General features: G+C 36.9%; 1 protein-coding gene across 2 annotated transcripts; it reads right to left on the reverse strand.

Moving 5' to 3' along the window:
* Window positions 1–21983: 21983 nt before the first annotated feature.
* LOC128568121 (S-methyl-5'-thioadenosine phosphorylase-like) lies at window positions 21984–23757 on the reverse strand. Of its 2 annotated transcripts, XM_053565795.1 has the most exons (2): window positions 23003–23757; window positions 21984–22879 (listed from the first exon to the last, which is right to left on the reverse strand). In XM_053565795.1, the coding sequence occupies exons 1-2, from the start codon at window positions 23690–23692 to the stop codon at window positions 22841–22843; spliced, it is 729 nt and encodes a 242-aa protein (XP_053421770.1). In that variant the 5' UTR covers window positions 23693–23757; the 3' UTR covers window positions 21984–22840. The 2 variants fall into 2 exon arrangements, with proteins under 2 accessions (XP_053421770.1, XP_053421769.1); XM_053565794.1 differs by having other exon boundaries at window positions 21984–23757.
* Window positions 23758–25164: the final 1407 nt, after the last annotated feature.

Below are 25164 nucleotides of genomic sequence, written 5' to 3' on the forward strand. Positions count from 1 at the left end.
GCGGTTTCTTTTCCACAACTTAAATTATGTTACTTCTGAAGAAGTGCACGACATGTCCCAAGGATAGGCTTCAGCATGGTGAAAAACTAGAGGAATCTCTTTTTTATCCCCATGGTGACAATAACCAGATCTGAATTACTTCATCAAAGAAGAAAATCTCTTGCCATTAGCCACACCAGCGTCCAAAGTGTCAAATTGTGAATTTCTGACAGAAAAATTACTGCCTAAGAATATCTGAGCATGAGGGTACACTTTCAGGCCTTCAGAGCTATATTTATTGACTAATAAACAGGCGTTTTCTTTCTCCAGATGGGTTTTAAAATTATAATCAAAGAAAAAAATAACAACCTCAATTTTACTGCTCAAGGTCAGACCCAATTTCTTTTTATTTTAAAACCATCAGTCTGCTTTAATTAAAATGTTTATATGTTTCTCAATCTTAAAAATACCCTGAAGATATATGATTAGCAGGCATGTGTTGAGGGATATTACTGTTTTGAATCACATTATTGATTCAGCCGAGTGGATGGCGATCAGAATAGCTACTGTTGTTCCCGGCTCCCCTTTATTGGTCTAACTACAGTAAGTGCTAAAAATGGTTTGGAGCATACCTTAACTTCTTTAGAGAATTGATTTTGGATGATTGTTTCCTTGGAAGTGACACCCACTTCTACTTGAGGCCACAATTAAATGACTGATATGGTGGTCCAAAACCGTGGCTCCTTTAAGATCTCATTGTTATTTATACCCTAAATAAAGAAGGAAGGAGAGAAGGAAGGAAGGATAAAAATCCAGGACAGCTCACTAAGTTGGTCAGCTCACTGACAACCTTGCATGAAGTTACATCAACATGACATTAACCAGTTCATCAACAAATGATTTATTGAACTCCCATTATGTGCAGGCAGTGTTAGGGATTGGGAAAAATTAAAAAAAAAAAAATCCTTAGGTCTTGGAAGGTATATTCTAATGGATGAAATAGGTAAAATACACAGAGTCAAATAAATAAAATAACTATTAATTGTGATGTGACATGAAGAAAGCTAGCAAGAACCCCAATTAATACTAGAAGAGACTTGTTTTAGAGAGGAAAGGTAGGGGTGGCTGTTTTGATAAGACACCCTTCAACAGAGAGTCTGGGAATGTACCCATCAGACCATAAAGTGCCATTCAGAGGAGAGGAATGACTCAATATCTACAGTAGAAATGTGCCTCAACCAGATTTGGTAGGACCTGTGGGGTGAAGTGTATGAGGGATGGATGCTTCAGTTCCATGCTCTGAAGCAACACATTTGCAATGACTATTTCTTAGGGGAAAGGCTCTGAAGAAAGAGAGAAGAGAGGAGAGGAGAGGAGAGGGGAGGGGAGGAGAGGGGAGAGAAGAGGGGAGGGGAGGGGAAGGGAGGGGAGGGGGGATGGGAGGGGAGGAGAGGGGAGGGAAGAGGGGAGGGGAGGGGAGGGGAGAGGAGGGGAGAGGAGAGGAGAGGAGGGGAGAGGAGAGGAGAGGAGAGGAGGGGAGAGGAGAGGGGAAATAAAAGAGGAAAGAAGTAAGGAGGGAAGGAAGTAGGGAAGGAAGGAAGGAAGGAAGGAAGGAAGGAAGGAAAAAGAAGAAGGACAGAAGAAAAGGAGAAAAGAAAGGAGGAAGGAAGAGGGAAAAGATGTTAATCTCAGCACACATTGGCGAAAGATCTCATGAGACAAGAACAACATAAAATCCACAAAGACCTCAACCAGTCAAACACATAGACACATAGACTATTTTCTTTGACACACTCTATGACTTTATGATGAGATTCTACAGTTCAAAATGAGAAACTGCTTTAGTCATTAAATATATATACACATATGTGTACATGTATATGTGTTCTTATGTGTGTAAATATGTGTCTACCTATGCACACACATACACATTCTTTCTCTGTCTATAGATCTGTCATCTATCTATCCCTAGTTATTTGCATTCTTGGGTTTTTCTTAAAACAAAAGACTGAATGTTTCTCAGATATGTATAATCAGGGTCATAAATTTCCACCTTAAGAAACATTTTACCCCAGCTCAAGGAAATTTTATGAAGTCATATGGAAAAAAAATGAATCTGATCAAATTGATAAATTTTAAATTTTGCTGCCAAAGGGGGAAAAAGAACAAACAGCATTTACTTCTTATAGAATTACAATTTGAGGCTTAATTCTGTCTTGGAATGTTAATTTTATTCACATGCCCTTGTAATGATTGGCCCTTATTTGTGACATCATGATTAGGAAGGGTAGTCCCATGAGTTGGTACTGGAGAGAATGACTGGGTTTCACAAGACATTTTTTAAAACTTTAGTCTCATCTACCTAATAAAGGATCTAATTGATCAGTTGTATCTCTAATAAGGACACAGCCTATACCAAATAAATTTTCTTTTATGAGACATGGAAATAGTATACTGAGGAATTTCAACCTAACTTCCAGATAGAAATAATATATTCAGATTCAGTGTTTAATGAATACTGAATGAACCTAAAGGAGGTTTCAAAGCTACTTGCACATTGTGAATTTGTCTGTAGCCCTCATTCTTAATAATGGCCAACAAGGCTTTGTTTAATTTTGTTTGAGAAAGGCGTGCAACGATAATATTGCTATATTCTATTTTTATACTAATGTGTAATAGAAAATATCAAGGTATCTTTCATTTTCGTTGTCTTTGGTTAATTGATGATTTGGTTTCTTTTGGCTAATTGATGATTTGTTTGTTGACAGAGTTTGACATTTTCTCGTTCTAAAATAGGAAGTAAAGCAACTAAAGTGTGCATTTTTTATTACCTTGCATTGTTTCCAACAGGGTTATAAGGGCAACCAAATGATTCAACGTTAACTGTATTTATTTCACTAATATAAAATATTACTCATTGCTTATCCTGCTATTTTTCCTCCACCTTTAATTTTGAAGGCAGCCAAAGGCAAAAATGACTGTTGAATAGCTCATGCGTTTTGTCAAGTAAAATAGACAGAAGACAATGGCTTATTTAGTCATTTATTCCATTTCAGCTGCTGAGACACTGGGATAGTTAACTTTACATGTCAAGTTGACTGGGTTAAGGGAAGCCTAGATGGCTGGTAAAGTGTTATTTCTGATTGTATCTGTGCAGGTGTTTCCAGAGGATATTGGCATGTGAGTCAGTGGACTGAGTGGGTAAGATCCACCCTCAATGTGGCAGCAACATCCAACTGGCTAGGGCCCCAAATGGAACAAAATGGCAAAGAAGGAGGAATTTCTCTCTTCCAGTTCCTGAATGTCCTTTGTCTGCCCTTAGACATAAAAACTTAAAGTTCTCCAGATTTTTTTACCCTGGACTTGCAACAGCAGCTCCCAAGGCTCTTGGGCCGTTGACTTCAAGTGAGATTTCTCAAGCCTTCCACCTGGACTGAGCCCTCACTAAGGGCTTCCCTGGTACTCCCGCTTGCACACATCCTATTGTAATGTCCTATTGTGGTACTTCTCAGCCTCCGTAATTAGGTGAGTCATTGCCCCAATAATAAACCTCCTGTCGTATATCTAGCCATCTATAACGTATTAGTTTGATTGTTCCAGAGAACTGTGATTAATATAAATACAAATACTCAAACCAAAAACACACAAAAGTATTACAAAGTAACTGAATGTGCTAGAAATTCTACATTTGATACAGGCCAACAGGTAGTAGAAGAGAACAAAATTAAATTAGGTAAACACAGGAAGAAAGGAAAGAAATAATTTGGTATCAATAGGAAATAAGCCCAAGTTCTTTGGTACTTACCATTTTATGGTTAGGAAGTAAGATGATATCTATATATCATCTCATCAAAAGGTAAGTACCAAAGAACTTGGGCTTATTTCCTATTGATACCAAATTATTTCTTTCCTTTCTTCCTATATTAATAGTTTGTTCCTATATTCTGGAATTATTGATGTACTTCATTCTTCATTAATCATAACTTTCCAAAAAATGATTCTGAAAATCTTCTAATTAACAAAATTTTTAAGCTTGGAAGTTATTGCAAATGGTATAAATATATAAATACTTTCATGTATTCATAACATATCTTGGATTCTTAGAGCTGCTTTTACATTGCCTATCTTTTGAGAGACATCAGTATATAATAATAAATGATTTGGCCCATTTGTCTACATAGTTTTGTTAATTTTTTTGTAATCAGCTACCCAACACATCCATGAAAATCTTGTACTTTGAGAGAAAATGGTGAATGCATTAGACTTTGGGGTGCAACTTTTTGGGAGAAGTTGAATGATTTCTCTGTGCAAGAAGAGAGCAAAGAAATACGAGAGAATTTACGAGTGGACTGAAGCAGAGAAAGTGGAACTCAGTAAGCGCTCTGATTGCCCACCGCCTCTTGTGCTTCCATTCACCTTGAATCACCTTGAAAGGGACCACACAAGTATTTCTAGCTAATGAAACGTGAACAAGAGTAACAGGTGCCACAGGGGAGGTGAGATAATGAAAAGTATATACAAAATTCTCCATTCGCTTTCTTAATCTACAGAGGTTATATCAAAGGTCATATGCTGAAGATGGTACAGTTACAAGATAATTACCAACGTAGGTGAGAACATGTGGCTGAGATGGTGACACCTGCATCAGGCAAGGCTTTGTGTGGCAGAGCCAGCTGCTAATCATTATGGTGCATGCAGCAGGACCAGATAACAAACTTCTGTCTGGTATATGGGGAACTGCTTTTGAAGGTAGCATACAGGAATCCATATTGACAAAGACAGATACTGCCTCAGTTCTCTGGGATTAAATCAACTTCATGGGTGACAAAGACACAGACGTATGGTGATTTATACATATATAGCTATATGTATAAGTGTACATATAATAAGTGTATGTAATATATGGAAATAGTATGTATTGTATAAATAAAAGTAGAAATAGGGTTTAATAGAAGATATACATTAATATTGGTTTCAACCCATAAGTAGCTTGATCGTGTTAAATCAATTAGCTACATTTAAGATACTCCATCTTCTGTCAATCAATGACCTACATGCCTGTAGAATTTATAAATATATGATTTATTGACCTCAATACCATTAGTTCGAGACCTATTATTTAATTGTGGATCTTGGGAGATAAAACATTATGTTTTCATAGTAGGTGATCATATTTCAGTAAGAATATTTACCGCATGGGACATTTCAATTTTAAAATGTTCAACGTTGGTTTCACTGAAATGGCTTTGGTTCCAAAGGGGTACTTAATTAATTCCTTATTGCATCTGTGCAAAAGAAATGGTTAATATAAAATATCAAACCTGCCACCTGTCATCCTCTGGTTTTAGTTGCATTTCTTAGAAACTTGGCTTTCATTCAGTTACAATTTCTCATTTTACTCTTGAAGTTCTTTTAGTTAACATTGTGTCTGCTACATGTCTAGCAAGAATTTGTGGAAATTTGATACATTAGGTCAAAAGGTGTGGTATACAAGGACATAAAAGTTGATAGTATTTATAAGGCATGTAAAAGAACTTTAAGTACACAAGTTGTGACAAATTACAAATTTGTCCAAACCTGACACTTTTTAAACTCTTTAAAACAATGTACCAGGCAGCAGGTTTAATTCAGAGACAGGAAGTAGAGCTTGTTCAGCTGGGAAGATTCCATCATAGAAACAGAACCAGTAGGAGAAACAGAACTCCATGGTGGGAGGAGAGAGAGAGAGAGAGAGAGAATTGATTTGTTTCAAAGAATTGGCTTATGTGTGTGTGATTATGGAAGCTTGCTAGGTCAGTCCAAAAGTTCAAAATCCGTAGTGCAAACCACCAGAAAAAGCAGGCTAGAACACATGCACCATCTGAAGATTCAATCCATTTTTTTTCTTCTTTAAGGACACTTCAGTTCTGCTATAAAAACCTTCTAGATGATTAACCCCGCCCACCCAGGTAACCCAGGATAAATGTCCCTACTTAGACTTAAGTAATTATGAAGTTTAATCATACCTAAAAAGTACCTTCTCAGAAATTCCTTAGATTCATGCTTGACTGCAGTGACACATAAAAAGATCAATTTGTTCTGCTTAAGAGCTCTGGTTTCACACAGAAGAGGATCTACTGAACCCAGAGATATAAGATAGTCACTTTGTGCTTTCATACCAGTGAATGAGCAAAGAAAGGATTTATTTATGGGGTGATTCAGCCTGAATGTCAAAGGAACTTTCACTACTGCCACAAATGAAAGCGAGAATGAGAACTATGGAGGGACTTCACTAGGCCATTCCATGTTGCTTCCATTCTCAGCCCTGTTCGAAGTGCACAATTGCAGCAATGACACCTTAACAATTATAAAGCAACTAATACCTGACTGAGATCCTTTAGGATGATCTGAATGAAGATCTGAATCATCCCAAAGTGCTGTTCAAAGATGAAGGAGATCTAGAAAGGATATTGGAGAAAACAGGTGTTGCCCGGGAGACTGGCACATTCTCCACCAACTCCCGACTCAGTGTGAAGGCTTTAGAGCACATCGCAGCAGGTCCATGTCCTGGAAAGTTCTCTGATGGTTTTGTCTTGATAGAGCTTGTTAGTGGGATCTGAGAAGAAGAGGGATAGACCCTTTCAGACACCTCTTGTGTTTACTGTTAATTTCTCCTCTTAGCTCAACTTTATTTTAGCTGTGGCAACCTGCTTCAGCTCTGCCAAGAAGAGCTTAGCTTCTTGCTCAGGTTGTTCTACTGTAGCAAGGAGAAGCTGCCTGACCCGGTAACTTTAGCAAACCCCAAGTTGTGCGTAAATTAAGACCCATTGGAGGCTCTCCTTGACCAATGCAGAAGGAAAGCCAGTGGGTAAAACCTTCTTTTTTTTTTTTTTTTTTTTGTCTCTTATAGAAACAATTTTAAGGTGGCAATGGACTGAGTCCCAGTTGCGAGAGTGATGTCCAAATTTTCCTTCTTTCCTGTTGTATTTTTCTCCTTGTTTCATTGTTATTTCTGTTATTTAAGATCTTGGCATAAAGCAAGGAAGTAGGAATTGAGGTTTAACCATCTAACCAGGTACTAAATATTATTCATGTTTCATGTGGGAGAAAACAATTAATAAACTGAGGTACCATCTCCCTAGGAATGAAGAATTGGACATTAACATTAAAACAATTTTGATAGAAATGTTAATAAGATATTTTAAATTTATTTTACTTACAAAAGCCTACCATTTGAACAACAATAATTTGCAAGCAATAGTTAACCACTGTTTACATGTCCTAACTATCTTACTTGTAAGCAAAAAGGCAATTGTCTAGGTCCTGGCCTCAGAACCTAGGAAGATTAGAAGTTTTAGTAAATGACAGTATGGAGACTTAAGTTGAAGTTACCAACATTTGCATGCACACAAATCACTAGTCAACACAAATATTTTTTTTCCTACTTACTAAAATAAATCATTTTTATTTTTGTCTAAACTTATGAATTCAGAGCATGACACAATTCTGCTACTTTTGAAATGTATTGTTGCATAAAAAGCATATTTTCATCTATTTCAGAGAACAGGATTTTATTGCCCATGAGGAAAAAAAGTTCTCACATATGTATAATACACCATTTTCCAAAACCAAATTACCTTAATATTTCTCAAAAACGTATTTCTTTAGCAAAGTGAAAGTTCGTTTTTATCTCTGCTTTTACTGTTATAGAGCTTCCTTGGCATCTATGTTATTTAAAACATTTCCCAGGGTAATAGTCATTAGTGGACCAATTTAGATCATTCATTTACCCTCAAATGTTGCCTTGAAATTTCTTCACCTGAGGTATCGGAAAAAAGATGATCCCTCAGGTTATCTTTTTTTTCTTTTTGATCTGAAGGACAAAATACTCAGTTTTGTGAGATTAAATTCACGCATTATGATCACTTTGCTTTCCTCTGGCTCACTTTCACCAGAGAATTCACAAGGAGGCAGCCAGTAGAAAAAGGCTGTGAGCATCACACAGGGAGAAAAGCAAGTGACTTTGTAGACTTTCTAATTAAACAGAGTTTTATAGACTCTCTAATTTGGGAATTGTACTCTATTGTTGACATTCATCCAAATGGATAAGATTTTCCTTTTATGAGCCTATTCCCTGACATCTTGACCGTGGGTAAACACATAATTGGAGGATCTTCCCATTTCAGCAGAGGAAGGAAACTGCTCAGCCAGATGGACGTCAGTTGGGCCGGAATTGCTGCTGAGTAGATGCTCACCCTAAGAGGGGAGGAAAATGTGCTAGTTGCTAAGCTACTGATAGGCTTTGCCCTTCCTCTATTTAATGGGCAGTCGCTGGGTCAAGGCACCCATGATGACGTTAGAGCTGATTTTTCTTTGCTATTTGAATAGTTACATAGGAAGTGGCTAAGGGTTTCCTCTAAATGAGCTGTTGCTATTCTCTGACCTTCACTCGTGTGGTCAAGGATGAGTGCAGCCCAAGAGAGAGAAGGGATGGGAGATTTATTAAACAGTAAAATTAGCAAACATTAACAATACATGGAGATGCTACTATTGTATGAAAATCATGAAATTTTCAGTGCTTAAAATAGCTTGGAATAAAAGGAAGGGGGGAATCTATTTCAAACATCTTGGTTTTACTTCTCATCCTTGAAGCTTATCCTTGGGCATTTGCTCAAATTTGAAATGCCACCTCCCCCGTGGGATTAAAGTAACAAAGTGAGCCTCAGAAAATAATAGGCACAACTTTGAAGCACAATATATGCAGCCTCCTGTTGTTGAATTCAGTGAGTACGATTTTTTTTTTTTTTTTTTGCTTGTCTCTGGCCCAGTCACACACAGTAGCATCTTATGGTTTTTACAATAAGAAAGCCACTGCCATCAAAGCTCTATGTTCCGTCCCGTCCCTTCCCTTCCTTTACCTTCCCTTCCCTTCCCTTTCCTCTTTCCTTTCCTTTCCTTTTTGTTGGTTTGTTGGGAATGAGACAGGATCTCATTCTGTTGCTAGGAATAGAGTATAGTGGCATCATCATAGCTCACTGCCACCTCAAACTGTGGGCTCAATCAGTCCTCCTGTTGAGGCCTGCCAAGTAGTTGCAAATCAAGTAGACTTGACTTCTCTGTTTTACCCTCAAACTTCTGAGTTAATGAGTTACTGCTCACCAAAGAAGTTCTCTGTGGAGGAAGAGGTAAGAAAACCTCTTACTTTGTGCAGCTGAGAAGAACAAGTGAAGCAAAGTTTCTGTGACTTTCAAGCACCTCCCACATGCAGGCATCATGCTAGGTGCTGGGTATGGGTGGAGAGGGTGCAAAGGAGCCATGTAACCACTGCCAGAATGTTTTCAGTCACTCAGAATCTGAGTCACACAGCCTCCAGGATAGTGTTATCACTGGGATTTATAGGACAGGATTTGGGGAAATTATTATTCCTCATGATTGAGATATAGGAGCTGTTAGAGTATTAGAAGCTGAGAAGAATTGGATTTGCCAACTTCAAGTGAGAGGACAGCCCTTTAACTTTATTATTTTAATTAAAGAGCTATAATTTGAATGGTTTGTTTATGTAGGTAGAGGCATTTTCATCTTGCAGTAGATTTCCGTTTTGGAAAAATTACTTGAATGATCATTATAAGACCTTTATTTATAAAATAAACATCTTTCTAAATTTTTGAGAATGCGTGACAAGATATTTATAAGAGTTGGACTCAGGTAGAAGGAGTTGTGTTATCTCCATATTTCTTTTTTATTTTTATTTTTTTATTATTATTATTATTTTTTTTTGTAGAGACAGAGTCTCACTGTACCACCCTCAGGTAGAGTGCCGTGGCGTCACACGGCTCACAGCAACCTCCAACTCCTGGGCTTAGGCGATTCTCCTGCCTCAGCCTCCCGAGTAGCTGGGACTACAGGCACCCGCCACAACGCCTGGCTATTTTTTTGTTGCAGTTTGGCCGGGGCTGGGCTTGAACCCGCCACCCTCGGCATATGGGGCCAGCGCCCTACTCACTGAGCCACAGGCGCCGCCCTCCATATTTCTTTATATGCATCCTTGAGTATTCCTGAATGGTCACTTTCCAAATTGTCTGAACCTCAAGGAAATGTGTGGGAGGTAGTTGACTGAGTTTCCTTTACTTTGTGGTTTATAGGTATTTAAGATTATGATGAACTGGAGCAGTTTGATATAGGCCAAGTAGAAGGGAAGACCCATAAGGCCACTGAGTTCACACACTCTTTCTCACACACACATGCACACACACACTCTCACACACATGCACACACACACAGAGAAATGAAAAATGAGAAAGGGGTAGTGGATTCCTACCTATTCCAACATATGATTTAATAACTGATAGGCTGGTCTCGAACTCCTGCACTCAAGCAATCCACTTGCCTTGGCTTCCCAGAGTGCTAGGATTACAGGTGGGAGGCTGAGGCAAGAGAATCACTTGAGCCCAAGACTTGAGGTTGCTGTGAGCTGTGACACCATAGTACTCTACTGAGGGAGACAAAATAAGACTGTCTCAAAAACAAAACAAAACAAAACAAACAAAAAACAAGCAAAAATACTGATAGTATATGTTGTGCACCAAATAGTGCTGATTTTGAAATCTCTCTTGACCACATATTTTAGCACTCTGGTGAATTTTCTATGTATGTAGGGGTAAACAGAAAGAATATTATTAATCAGTTAGTGGGGACACACTTATTTTTTTCATTTCTTTTTAATTTAAGGAAATTAAATTTGGTTTTAGATTTCTTCTGGTTATACCATTCCAACTGTTTTCTACTTTTATAACAAATCAAATTATGTCATATTTTGAAGAAATATGTGCAAATACTAATCACCTACTATACACACACATACATACATATACAATTTCAGGCCTTGAAACAATGACAGATTTGATCTTTGTCCTTGTATTAAATAATTGAGCTTGGCAACAACTAAAAACTGTGCAATGGTCAAGCATTACTAAGTGCCTCGAATAAATATAACTCAGAGGAGGGAATGATAGCTGTATAAGTTATCTAAGTGGTCAGGAAAAGCCCCTTTGAAAAAGGCACACCATTTGGATAGAAATGTGAATGAATGAAAAGATCCTGATCTCAGTAAAAATTATAGTAGGAAAAAGTCTGTTCAAAAAAGAGACAGGACTCCAGCTAGAGTATAGTCACCAGCAGGGATGATGAATGGACATGAAAACAGTGTGAACATGGTTTAGGTCACAGAGAACCTTGTAAATCACCATATGTGTTTTGGATTTTTTCCTAGTATTAAGGGTTACATTCCTGAGGGTGAAATTACCTGATTTCCATTTTAAAATAACCCTGGATACTAAGTGAAGAATAAAATCTAGTGAGACAAGTGTTGAAATGGAAAGCTGAGTTAGAAAGATATTTTACCAGCTGAGGTGAGAGATAGTCTTAGCTTGAAGTGGGATAAGAAAAAAGTGGAGATGGGTGAATGTGGTTGAATTCTGGAATTACTTTAAAATAGAGATCAAGTATGTCTGTTAGATTGCATATGCGGAATATAAAAAGAGAAGAAATTCGAGGTTAATATCAAGTGTTTTTATCTGAAAAATTGGGAGTTTATTGGTGCCATTTTCTGTGGTATAGAACTGTGATAGTTATTTTTAATGTGTCAACTTAACTGGGCTATATGCTGCCCAGAAATTTGGTTAAACATTATTCTAGCTGTATCCATGTATGGGGATAAAATTGCATTTTAATGAGCACACAGTTTTATGAGTAAAGCAGATTGTTCTCTCTAATGTGAGTTGACCTCATCTAACGAATTAAAACTTAGAACAAAAATGCTGATTAAGAAGGAAGTCAACTATTTGGTTTGGGACACTAATTTTCTTGTTGCCTCCATAACCAAACTGACAAATTTGCTCTTGGATTTCAAGCCTGTCAGTGTTCATACTGGCACATACAAAATTCTTTCTCCTTGTTCTCATTCCTTTGGATTCAGACTAAACCTATATGTACCACTAGTTCTCCTGGATGTTCAGCTTGCTCACTGGAGATCTTGAGACATTTCAGCTTCCATAATCATGTGAGTCAATTTCTTAAAAATAGAACTCAAATTATCATCTATCTATCAATCTACATATCTACCTACTTATCTACCTGCCTACCTATCCATTTATTGGACCTGTTTCTCTGGAGAACCCTGATTAATACCAAAATCCTTGAGAAAGAACAAGATTTTATTTGTTCATTTGTTTCTCTTCTTATTTTCCTGTTTTGTGTTATTCTGAAAGTAAAAAATATATATTTTTTAGACTGACTAAGATTATAATGATTATTGATAGCAAAGTAGAATTCTATTGGGGCATTGGCTTTTACAGTTATGGGAGAGGCAGGAATTGAGAAAATACATGTGGAATTTATCAGTGTAAAGGCTTTTAAGAAAATAGTACTTGGCACTTCTTCTGGAGTGTGATTAACTCTGTCATTATCCAGTGATTGGAAAAGTAAGAGAAGGACTGAGAATTGACCATTGATTTGGCAACTTTGATGTCATTCATGACCACGCACAGAGTAGTTTGAAGAAAGTTGTAGATGCCAAAACCTAACTGAAATAAAGTAAAAAAGAGTGTAAAAGAAGTGGAATGGGGGAGAGGAAAGAAAATTTCTTTTGTTATTTTTGAGAAGTTATGCTTCAAAGGGGAAGATAGACATGACATGATAGGAGGAGATAAACGGGATCAAGTAGGTTGGGGTTTTTAAATTCAATTTAGACTTTAAATTAAAATAGGTACAGTAGTATGTTTGCTAATTAAACGATTCAGTGGAGAAGGGAAAATTGCTGATTGAGAAAAGATAGGAAATAATTTTCAAGTACAAGTTTTAAGTGTAAGCAAGATGGCAAGAATTCACGTCCATTTTTAGAAGAAATGTCTCAAAAGCAGAGTAAAGAGAGTGAGACTTCTGAAACAAGAGCAAAATCGAGGTACACTGAGAAAGCACACAGCCAGAGTTGTATTTTGCTAAAGCTTTTATTTCTGTTACACTTGCTTCAGTTTGTGATACAGAAATTTTGGGAATTTTAAATTTACCAGCCTACAAATAACTGACCTCTCAGTCCATTCTTACTGAGGCTACATGCAGAGAATGTCTTCTTTCTCAGAATCATGTTTCCTGTTACCTCTACTTCATGCTAGAACATGTCTTTATCTTTCCCCAAATAGCCAAAAGCACCAAAAGCACACTAATATTTCAATATTTAACTATTATCTTTCCTAATGCTATTGTCTCAGTGGACATTAGCACCATCTCCTAGAAACTGTCAAAATTGATTTTATTGAAAAATTATTATCAAATTGTTTGTTTATGAAATGGTTTTCCTATGGCATAAGAGGGATCAACAACTTGCAAAATCTGTATCTTCCCTGTCCCTCATTCAAACTGCCACAGTGTATAATACAATTTCCAAAGTAGTTTTGGATTCCTTGCCTTTGATCCATCAGGAAGTGTGCTGTAAAAATCACACTTTGCCCAGGAGGGCATTCTCTCCAAAGCTCACTCAGACGTGGCCACGGAAATGGAAGAATCCAAGAAAAACTCCCACTTCCATTAACAAACTATCAAAAACTAGGTGATCGTAAATTTGTTGTCTTGCAGTTCTGGAGTCTGGAAGTCTGAAAATCAAGGTGTCAGTAAGCCAAGATCTCTCTGAAACCTGCGGGGTCGTCCTCCCTTATTTCTTCTAGTTACTGGAGGTTTACTGAAATCTTGCTGTTCCTTGGCCTGTGGGTGTATCACCCCAATCCTGGTCTCACATAGTATGCTCCCCGTGTCCCTGTTTGTGCCTTTTTCTCTTAGGACACACATCATACTGGATTATGGGTGCCCTCTACTCCCGTATCACCTCTTCTTTTTTTTTTTTTTTTTTTTTTCTGGCCAGGGCAAGGTTTGAACACACCACCTCCAGTATATGGGGCCAGTGCCCTACTCCTTTGAGCCACAGGTGTTACCCCCATATCACCTCTTCTTAACTTATTACATCTTCAACCACTTCCAAATAAAGTCACCTTCTCAGGTGTTGGGAGTCAAAACTTCAATGTATCTTTTCCTGGGGAGATATAACAAATAAAAGAAGCATCAGATGTAACACCACTGCTGTATTCCTGGGTTTCAGCAGGAACTCTGTGCATAAGTCACCAAAGTAAAGTCAAACAAGAACAAGTTCTTAAAAGGGCTTAACAGACATTCCAGTCTCTCCTCTGTAACGCAATACCAACTCCTTCTGATTTCAAATGAATAAACATCCTTAGAGTCCTCAGGCTTTTCTAAGGTGAGAGGAAATCTTAAGAATAGCAGGTGTTTTTTATTGTGTACCATTATTTGATAAAGCAGAGGCCAACAATTACTTATTTTTTTGTACTGGGGTTTTACACCTAAGATTCTAAGCTTGGGTTAAAGTTGCTTTTTAGGCTATTAAGGTAACCCTGTCAACATTGAATTGATTAAAAACAAAGGAATCCATCTAAATATCAATTGTGCTTATGGAAAACAAAATCAAGAAAGGCAATTAGACGAAAGTTGAAAATAAAACTATGAACAAGTCAAGGATATTCTTAAGAAAGACTTTCCCACCAAATAGAAGAGAAGTAACTAGATGCAACTTGGGTTTGGGGGAGATTTTCATGGCAGAAAGAAATGAGAGGGGAGCTACATCTGCAGAGGGCCACTTAATAGAAATTTGCTAAGTAGGTAGATATTGTGTTCTCACTACCCCTTATGCACTAATGGTAATTAGGTATAGTTAAAGACATGTAATTAACTTGATCATGGTAAACATTTAACAATGTTTTCATATACAAATGATTTACATTATATACCTTGAATATACTACATATAAGACTTTGTGTTTTAGACCTCAATAACACTAGAAAAAGAAATATAAAGTTTAGAATAAAATAAAGAATAAGGAGTCGAGCGATGCATGGCTATTTTCTTGAAAATGACTTTTAGATAGTAACCTGAGTTAGATTGAGACTAAGTAAGGAAAAAAGATTTTCTAAGATATACATGTTATCCTTTGATATCCATTTATTGATTTTCACTCAGAAGAGGCCGCTGCTATCAGAGGTAGTCTTGGATAGGGAATAATTGTCAATACTCTTCATTTCCTACAGATATTCTCTATAGAGGAACTAAGGTACATAGGTTCACACTGAAGGGATATGTATGAAACAGACATGGGTTTTTATGTCTTATGTGTAAAATGCACTTAATTTAAATACATTGTAGATTCCTTTGTTGAATTATCCATTTAAGCATTATTAAGATGTTCCTGAGGGTTGCCTATAAAAATAGAAATAGCATAAAAATTAAGAACATAGTATCTGGATGTTAAGTTTGTGTTTCCAAAGATAGGGCTAATGTGCAGATTCTAGTTAGAATTAAATCTCTACTCTTAAGTATGTCATTCTCAATTTATTTATTGAATTTATATCAAATGTTAATAAAAATTCTACATTTGTAGATAAAAAGTCTACATTTGTATTCTAATTTGAATTAAAATATTACTTCTGCTTTTTCATCATAAAATTAGTCCAGCATTTCATAGCAATGTAGATTAGAATCGGGACTGGACTAGTTATTGTTATTCATGTACAGTTGACCGAAGCCTAAATTATATGCAATTTCTAAGTCCCCTGTTCAACACAATGTCAATTCACAAAAGGAGAATAGTATGAATTGAGCTACAGGAGTAGCAGATAGAGCATGCTAGATCTTGAGGCCAGGCTAAGGAGAGCAATTCAAAATGTGATCCAAAGTCATGCCCATGTTTTGAACCCTAGAATGATAGGATCTACATTATGTTTTTAAACATGATTTCACATACTTTGTAGATGATACACTTATAAAGGAGCATGAATCAAATGTTTTAGTCTTTAAGGAAGTTGTTGCAGTAATCATGTCTAAGAGGTTAGTCACTAGGACCAAGGAGATAACTGAGGAAGTATTGAAAATTGTGGGAGACTGAAAGATCTGGAAAGTAGTTCAAACAGGACATGGGTTAAATGTGTGAAATAAGGGCAGCTAATTTGTACAGCCTCTATAACTCAGTGAATAATAGAATTTTTCATTGGAATGAGCATAAGAGTAGAGTAGGTTGGAGAAGGAAAATGAAGTGTTAATGCTAAAATGTAAAATAGACATATATGTTGTGAGTGCACTTACAAAACAGCCAGTTCTCATTGGCTGCTATAGTCCACCACTGTTTTACTGTGCCCCCCAGGGTGAACTCCCCCAGCCAGAGGTGGTTTAGTTATTCTCTTCCCTGCTCCACTGCAAGTGGCTAGTCATCTTGTTCCTCGCCCATGAGGCTGAGATGTCTTGAAAGCCAAATACAAAGAGTTTTCAAGAAGGAAGAGAAAAATGCTATAATAACAAATACTGTTAGGAAGTGGAATGAAATGGGGATTAAGAGTTTTGGGGTGGGCAATATAGAACTTTGTGAATTTCAGAATAACTTTTTCAATGGTATAGTGAGAATGAAAGCCTGACTGGGAACTGTAAAAAAAATGGAAGTGAATGTATCCAGATATTGATTCCTTTTGAAGATTTTTGCTACAAATTTGAATGTGAGGTAGTAATCGAAAAGAGGTATGGAACCAAGGGTATACTTTGTTTTTTCTTCTTGTTGTTGTTGGTCCTGCTTTATTACTTTTATTTCTAATAGAGGAGAAACGGGGAGAGTTAAGATGTGTCTTATACAGTTAGAAGTGATCCAACGAAAACAACAACAACAAAAATTGTTTATGGAAGAGAGAAGGGAAAATGGCAGGAGTAAAGTTCTTGAATAGCTGGAAAAGGTAGGAGATGCAAAGAAACAAACAAAGAGGGGAAGTGTGCCTGGACAGGAACATGAAAATGCTTCTACATTAAAATGAAGAAAGACAATGTATATGGAAACAGAAATACATAGGTCAAGGGTAGGGAACTTGCAGCTAAGGATTCAGTCCACAGGTTCCCCTCTCCTGATATAGGTGATCAAAGTTGGAAATCATGTTTTCCAATTTGTGGACAGAGAAATAGAGGCTGCTCTACAGTGAAAGCAATGACACAAAGAAAAAGGAGAAATAAGAGATGGAAATTGGATTCCCTGATGCCTCAGTTACTGACTATAGTCTGTTTCTGAGCCCTAGCTTCCTCTCTTTCCATGTGTGGCATCCCTATATTTTTATACCATATTCTGTACTGTGGTTAAACAAGCTGTAGGAATTGTCTGTTGCTTCCAACTCAAATGTCACAACTAATAAAAATGAGAACTACATTTTTCTATCCTATAGATTTGATACTTGGGAAATTCTAAGTTCTTCACCTTTGTACAAGACACCCAGATAGGACACTTGGTTAACGCCTTCAATACTGGCCTAAGTTGTTGTCAAAGTTTCTTCTTTTACATGATTACTTAACAATATTTCCTATAGTTTGTCCAAACATTGATTTATTTTATAGTATGAACAGTAAAATCATGTGAATTGGTGTTCTGCACAAGCCAACTCCCTTCAAGTCTTTATTTGATTTTATTTGACTTCCCTCCATTTTTTTTAGAAGTACATGCTGACCTAATTATAGAAATATGACTCACAGGGGTAATGACTATCCAAGAGGCCTATAGTTCTTACACTGTTTAGTGACCCTAAGAATTCCCTTTCATTTCTAATCACACTAGTGAGATTTTCTTGGCCTTGAATCTGTGAGAACTGGGTAAAATTTTGGCCACTGTGATGTCAGCACAATGCATTTTTTGTAAATCATTAAGTTCCTTGAAATTCTTCCACATGACAGTTAAAGAGTTTTTGTTCAGTATGAACAATTCGAAGCGAATATATATAGAGAAAACTTGTGTACACACTGCATTAGTCAGGGTTCTCCAGAGAAATAAATCAATAGGATAGAAATATGTATATAGACATAGAAAAGGAGATTTATTATGGGAATTGGCTCATGTGCTTATGGAATGTCAAGAAGTCCCATGATCTACCACCCACTAGCTGGAGAACCAAGAAATCCGGTTTGTTACTTCTATTTCTTATAGAGGAGAAAGGGAGAGAGTAAGAAGTCTCGTATACTGTTAGAAGTGATCCAGTGAAAACAACACCACTCTGATGGTGTAATTCCATCAGAGTTTGAAAGCCTGAGAATGATAGGGATGCTAATGGTGTAAGTCTTGGAATCCAAAGGCTCAGGAACCAGAAGTTCAGTCGTAGTTAGGCAGAAGAGATGTTCCAGATCAGGAAAAGAGAATAAAGTTGTTCTTTTTTTCCATCTTTTAGTTCTATTCCAGTGGTCCCTGAATAGATTGTGTGATGCCCATCCAAATTAGTGAGGACAGAACTTCTTCAGTCTATTGACTTAAATGCTAATCATTTATGGATATGTCTTTATAAACATACTCAGAAATAATGTTTAACCAGCTATCTGGGCATCACTTAATCCAATCAAATTGACAGGTGATTAACCATTACGTACACTAAAATGGATATATGTAGATACCTATGTGTTTACATACTTGTTGCTGTGGCCACATTCTTAAGATAGAAAGGCAATATAATCAGATAATGTAACTTCTAGTGAATTTACTGAAGAAACCCTCCTTTCAGTTAATTTGCTCCAGCATGTTTGTCCTTGCTTTGTGTTTCTGATTATTTTTCACTGACAAAGGGACTCTGTTTACTTTTTCCCACAGATATACACAATATTCAATTTCACTATCTGGCACATTTTAAAAAAACCTTTCTTTTAGAACTAGAATCTGATGACAAAGGAAATTTTATGGTATAGCTGGACCTTACATATGTAGCCCTTAGTTCCACGCTATTGCCTGATATTTTTGTTTTGGCAAGTAATTTGTTAGATCTGCCTGGAAACATAAATGAACGTGGAAAGTAAGGAGGAATGAGACATAACTTGTAATATATTTGAAAATTTGTATATGTTTTTTGTTTTTGTTTTTTCCCATCTCCCAGAGTGTGTGGGGAAAAATTAAAGGTCTCCCTTGGGAATCCTTTAGGATGTTATAGGATAACATTCACCCTTAGGTCTGGGTATGGCATCTGACTTCACCTTTGGAGGAGTGACTTATGTTCACGCCTAAGCCCAAATCAATTCAATTAATATTAATGACCCAGACCGCTCCTATTTTTATTTCTAAGGATTTTACATACAATCTGTTCATTCAAATTCTCTATCAGAAAAAAGGATAAAAATGAGTATTAGTTCATTTGTGCTACTATAACAAAATACTATAGACTGGGTAATTTATAAATAATAGAAACTTATTGCTCACAGTGTTGGAAGTTGAGAAGTATAAGAAAAGGGCACTGGCAGTTTCAGAGTTTGGTGAGGCTGAGACTGTATTCAAAGTGATACCGTGAATGCTGCGGCCTCTGGAAGAGACCAACACCATGTCCTCACATAGCCAGAATGATGGAGGACAGTAGGGATAAAAAGCTTTCTTGAATCTCTTTTATAAAATTATTAATTCTATTTATGACTTAATTGACTAAAGGCTCACTTCTTAAAACTATTACATTGATGATTCAAGTTTAGTCTATGAATTGGGGAGCACACATTTAGACCACAGCAATGAGTAAAGAAATGACTTTAAAGTTAGTAAGTGTCAAATTGAGTTAATAGGTTTTATTAAAATATCTTATTATAATTTTTGATTGAGGTGTTTTATCATCTATAAGTTCTGACTATGTAAAAATCACCTGAGCCACGTTGCTCTTTCACCTTCTTTGAGTCAATATCTGAAGCCTCCAGGAATTGGAGGTAGATAGGAGCTACTTTCCTCCCTCATCACAAGGTTAATAACATGTTGCAGGTTACTATTAACAACCCCTGTCAAATCATTGGCATTTATTAAGAAGTAGGTGCAACATCCCTCCTTCATTCTTTTTGTCCATGTGTTCAGACCTGAAGGCTCCAATAAATGTCTTGTATGAAAAACTCATTATGAAGCAATTAGAATGTTATTCTTATAGTAAGACATATAGACTATGAACTAAAATATATTAAAGAAAATTAAGACACAGACAACATAATACTGACAAACTATAGACAACAGGTATTTGTTCAGTGAATGTATGGATGGGATGATGACATAGATTACTGGAAGATAACAAAACATACCTTACAGAAAACCCTAATAATTTTTAAAAGATAAACTTAAGGAAAAATGAAATCAGCCTTTAGTTGTGGGCTACCTTCCTGATAGAAATAACTCAATTCTATGAAGTGGTGTAGAGGTGTAGTTTATGCATATCTATATATCAGGTGTCATTTATATAGTAAGTAATTACTATATAACAAGTGCAATAGTGAATGGAACAAAATAGGAGAAATAAAAAGAGCTCTGGGATGAAAAACTAAATATATTGGATTTGGGTTGAATTCAGTATCCATCTTAGTAAGCCTAGAAAGTTGTGAAGCAGGATGTATAGTCACTATAATAAGGATACAAAATTCTTTTTTTTTTTTTTTAATTTTGGCTGGGGCTGTGTTTGAACCCGCCACCTCCGGCATATGGGACCGGCACCCTACCCGCTGAGCCACAGGCGCCACCCGGATACAAAATTCAATTTAGAGGCCTGTCTTAAATTTTTAATCTTAATTTCTTGAGGACAGATTCCTAAAATGGTCTATTAGCTTAAAGAAAATATTTTTAATTCACACATTATTCTATATGTACATTCTCATATGTATTAATATACGCATACATTATATATATACTTTTAAATTTATGTTTATTTTTTATTTTTTTTATTTATAATCAGCAGTTTATTATTTTGAAGTCAATCTCATAAACACGAACATAGTGACTTTACAAATTCTTTAAACAAAAGTTCTTATATCCTGATCCTAAAGCATCTTGTAATAGATTACAGTAAAAACAATGTTAAGGAAAAAAGGTCTCCCAGTGATAGAAAACTTAAGAAAACAAAAAGCATTCCTATAAAGTTAACAATAAACACTGTAAAAAAGGCACCCCTCCCTTTTATTAAAAAAAAAATCACCAGCTACATGATTGCAAGAGGGACTTTACCTAACAATTGCAATCAGTGTAACCTGGCTTATTGTACCCTCAATGAATCCCCAACAATACAAAAAAAAAAAAAAAAAAAAATTTCAGACTAATGTGAGGGTACAAACGATTAGGTTACAATGTTTGCATTTGATAGGTAAAGACTCTGTTGTGTCCCACATCCCAGAAGGTGCATCATATATCCTCACGTTGTGCCCATTAGGTGGGAACACACCCGTCCGCTTCTCTCCTTCCCCCTCCCCTTTCCCCCAACTTGAATTAAATTGAGTTTTTCTCTTGTGTGCTTATGTAACAAAAAAAAAAAAAAAAAATCACCAGCTCAAGTAATTTGTCAACTAATAAAAAGCATACATGAAGTAAAATATTAATTTTTAAAATATCTGACACCAAAATGGGCATGTTCAATTTTTTAAATATTTTAACTTTATTACTTCAGTATTAAACACCCAGCTTTTCTCAGGAAGCTGTTGTGAACCCAGGTATTGTTTTGGCTGTATAAAAATCAATAATCTTGTTTTCTTTCTTTCTCTCTCTCTTTTTTAAAAAAGCAGAATAAAGATATAATTCCCTTTAAATAATACTCATCTTGAGTGGTGCCTGTGGCTCAGTGGGTAGCGCGCTGGCCCCATATACCAAGGATGGTGGGTTTGAACCTGTCCCCTGCCAAACTGTAACAAAAAAATAGCCAGGTGTTGTGGCAGGCACCTGTAGTCCCAGCTACTTGGGAGGCCGAGGCAAGAGAATTGCCTAAGCCCAGGAATTGGAGGATGTTGTGAGCTGTGATACTGCAGCACTCTACCAAGGGCAATAAAGTGAAACTCTGTCTCTAAAAACAATCAACAAACAAAAAACCCCACTCATCTTAATATTAAGTATCTTCCATTTTGCTTCATTACCAGAGACAGTGTTTTCAAGAACTTGATCTTTCTATGTCCATTTTTATTTTTATAACAACTTTCCTATTTGCTTATATTCATGCAGAAAATATGACAGATTTAAAGAAAATAAAAATTATCCAGTATCGTACCTTCTGCCTAATACAATAACAAGATTATACATATTTCCTTCTAGTCTTTTTGTACATTTACACAGCATTTTAAAACAAGTACTATAAAATTTTTACATATTCCTTTTTTCATTTCATATTACAGGAGCAACCATTTCTTTAAGACATTGAAATATTATGTGAAAAGGAATCTTGGGTTGGCTGATTCATTATCTGATTATTACTAATTAAAATTTATCCCCAATTGTTGAGTACTCGGATTATTTTAAATACTTGCCATTATAACACTATTATACACTCTTCTTCATACAAAATGTTTTGTATCTGATACATTTTTAAAGAGAAATTCCCAGGATGACCCAGCACAAAGTATGTTAGGTATTTTTAAGCCATTTGATGCATTTTACCACATTGCCCTCCACACATATTTTACCAGTTTATAGTCATATCAATAAATAACCAGAGTCCCATTTCTTCCTCATATTCCATGGGCAACATGGCAAACTGGATATCACCTATAAATAAACTTTTATTGTTGCAAATTTAATAGACAGAAGAATGGTATCTTCTTGGAGTTTTTTTTTCTAAAATGTAAAAACTTTCCCCACATTTACTGGTCATTGGCTTTTCTTCTGCATTCTGAAGCCATTCAGGTCCTTTAGAAGTGTCTCATACACACAACATGTCTTTCTTACCACAGGCGAGGGCATGAAAGCTTCATGTCTTTCCCATGTTTTTGAAGTTAAGCAAAAATTTCCAAAGCAACTGGAGTTAGAAAGCCTTCTTCTGGGCAGCCATGCTATTTAATGTCTTGGTAATAAAACAGAAAACTGGGCCATATTCTTCAGATTATGGAGGGTTTCTGACCATTCCATGGACCCTATCTGAGGAATGGTGGTGAGAAGTAAACTTTTGGCTTTATTGGCATTTTCTTTCAGGGTCTTTAAGACCTGGTCTACGGAAACTGCTTCCTCGTGCTCCTTCCAGCAATCATAATCTGTTGCCATGGCGATACTTGCATAGCAGATTCCAGCCTCCTTGGCAAGAACCACTTCTGGAACTGTGGTCATGTTGATGACATCCGCCCCCCAGGTGCGGAACACAAGGCTTTCTGCCCGGGAACTAAAACGAGGTCCTTCAATTGTCACCATTGTCCCCTTTGAGTGACACCGGAGTCCAAGCTTCTTAGCAGTCTCGATGAGGACCTCTCTAGTTTTGGGGCAAAGTGGCTCAGCCATGGGAATGTGGCACACTCCTCTGGTACAGGAATGACTTCCATCATAGAAGGTCTGAGGCCTCATAGTGGTCCTGTCGATGAACTGATCGATAATGACGATATCACCAGGCTGAATCTCCTCCCTCAAGGAGCCACACGCTGTGGTCACTATGACATGTGTACAACCTTCTTCCTTCAAAGCCCAGATGTTTGCCTGGTAGTTGATTTTTGAAGGCATGATGGTGTGCTGCCTCCCATGCCTTGCAAGCAGAACGCAATCAACATTTTTAATCTTCCCCAAAATTAAGGCATCAGATGGCTTGCCAAATGGAGTATCCACATATTTTTCAGTTCTTCCTTCTAAAATTTCTGGATCGTCCAGGCCTGTTCCACCAATTATTCCAATCTTCACTGCGGAGGTGGCGGCGCTTGAGGCCATGTCTGAGCCGGGGAGACTGCAGTGGACGAGTGGCGGGGCCAAGGGGACCAAGCCGGCCGAGGAGCAGCAGTCTAAATTTATGTTTATTTCTAACTTCATAGTCAATAGCTAAAAGATATTATGGTAAATTCTATTTAAACGTGGTAAGATATATAACGGAGTACTATTCAGCCATAAAAATAATGAAATCCTGTCATTTGCATCAACATGGATGAACCTGGTAGACATTATGTCTAGTAAAATAAGCCAGAAAGATAAGTAACACGCTATGTCATTCATTTGTGGAATCTTCCAAAACTGATCTCATAGAAGCTGAGAGTAGAACACTGGTTCCCAAAGCCTGAGAAGAGGAGGGAAGATAACAATGACAGATATTGGTCAACAGGTAGAATATCACAGTTAAATAAGAGGAATAACTTCTGGTGTTCTATAGCACATTAGGGTAACTAAACAATATTATGATGTACATTTCCAAACAGAAAAGAGGACTTTGAATGTCTTATTTCCTTCTTTTGAGGTTGATGTATTTTGCTTGTTCTTTACTTTTGCTTTTTCCTGAAGGCCACTTAACATTTCCAAGGATCTCTAATTAAGCAATGAGAATCAAATGGCTTTTAGTAAAGGGAGTTTTCTGACTACTAACCAATGCTGTGCTTTAATTCAAAGTACTTCTTGAATGTTTTTCACCATAACTTTGAGAAAGTTCCATTTGGGAATCCTTTCTGTACAAACTGGATGTGCTTTTTCAGTGCCAGGGATGACAAAGGTTAAATTAATGCACCCAGCTGCTTCCCACATGCTGGGCTTAGAGAGGACAGTTTCCAGCTTCCTTCCCCTGCTGATCCCTCCCCTGTATTCTTATCTCTCTCCCAGGCCTCCCTCAGAATGATGGCCCTGGCTTGGTCTCGGTGACCCGAGGTAACTGCCATGAAGTAGGTTTTGATAAGAAACAGGATGTGCAATGGTTCCTGAGAAAGAAAATTGGATTAAAAAATGCGCTGTCCTCTCCCACACACCGGGCGTAGCACCCAATGCATGCATATGACTGTCTCATCAGTTTTACACTCACCTAATGAGCTCAATACAGTAAGAAATGAAACAAAATTTTGAAAGGATAAAGAAAATTTCCATGATCAAATTCACAGCTGGGGTCACATTAGTGGACAGCTACAGAGGAATGAATATTGAATTTATGTTTTTCTGACTCAATATCTTATCTTCTTTCCAGTTCTTGAGATCAGAGTGTGACAGAGAAAGACAGAGAGACGGAAAGAGGAAATTAGAAAGTATTAGGTTAAAAAATACCTGCTCCAAAAAAAAAGAAAAAAAAAAACCATGCCCAGATCCCTAGAACCTGCAGATAGCTTATGATACATGTACATGGCAAAATGAGAATTCTCAGATGTAATTTAAGATTATAGACCTTACAATAAGATATAATCCTGATTAGCTGGAGAGACACAATCTGATCG

Source organism: Nycticebus coucang, chromosome 16 (genome assembly GCF_027406575.1).
Source record: "Nycticebus coucang isolate mNycCou1 chromosome 16, mNycCou1.pri, whole genome shotgun sequence".
NCBI lineage: Eukaryota > Metazoa > Chordata > Mammalia > Primates > Lorisidae > Nycticebus > Nycticebus coucang.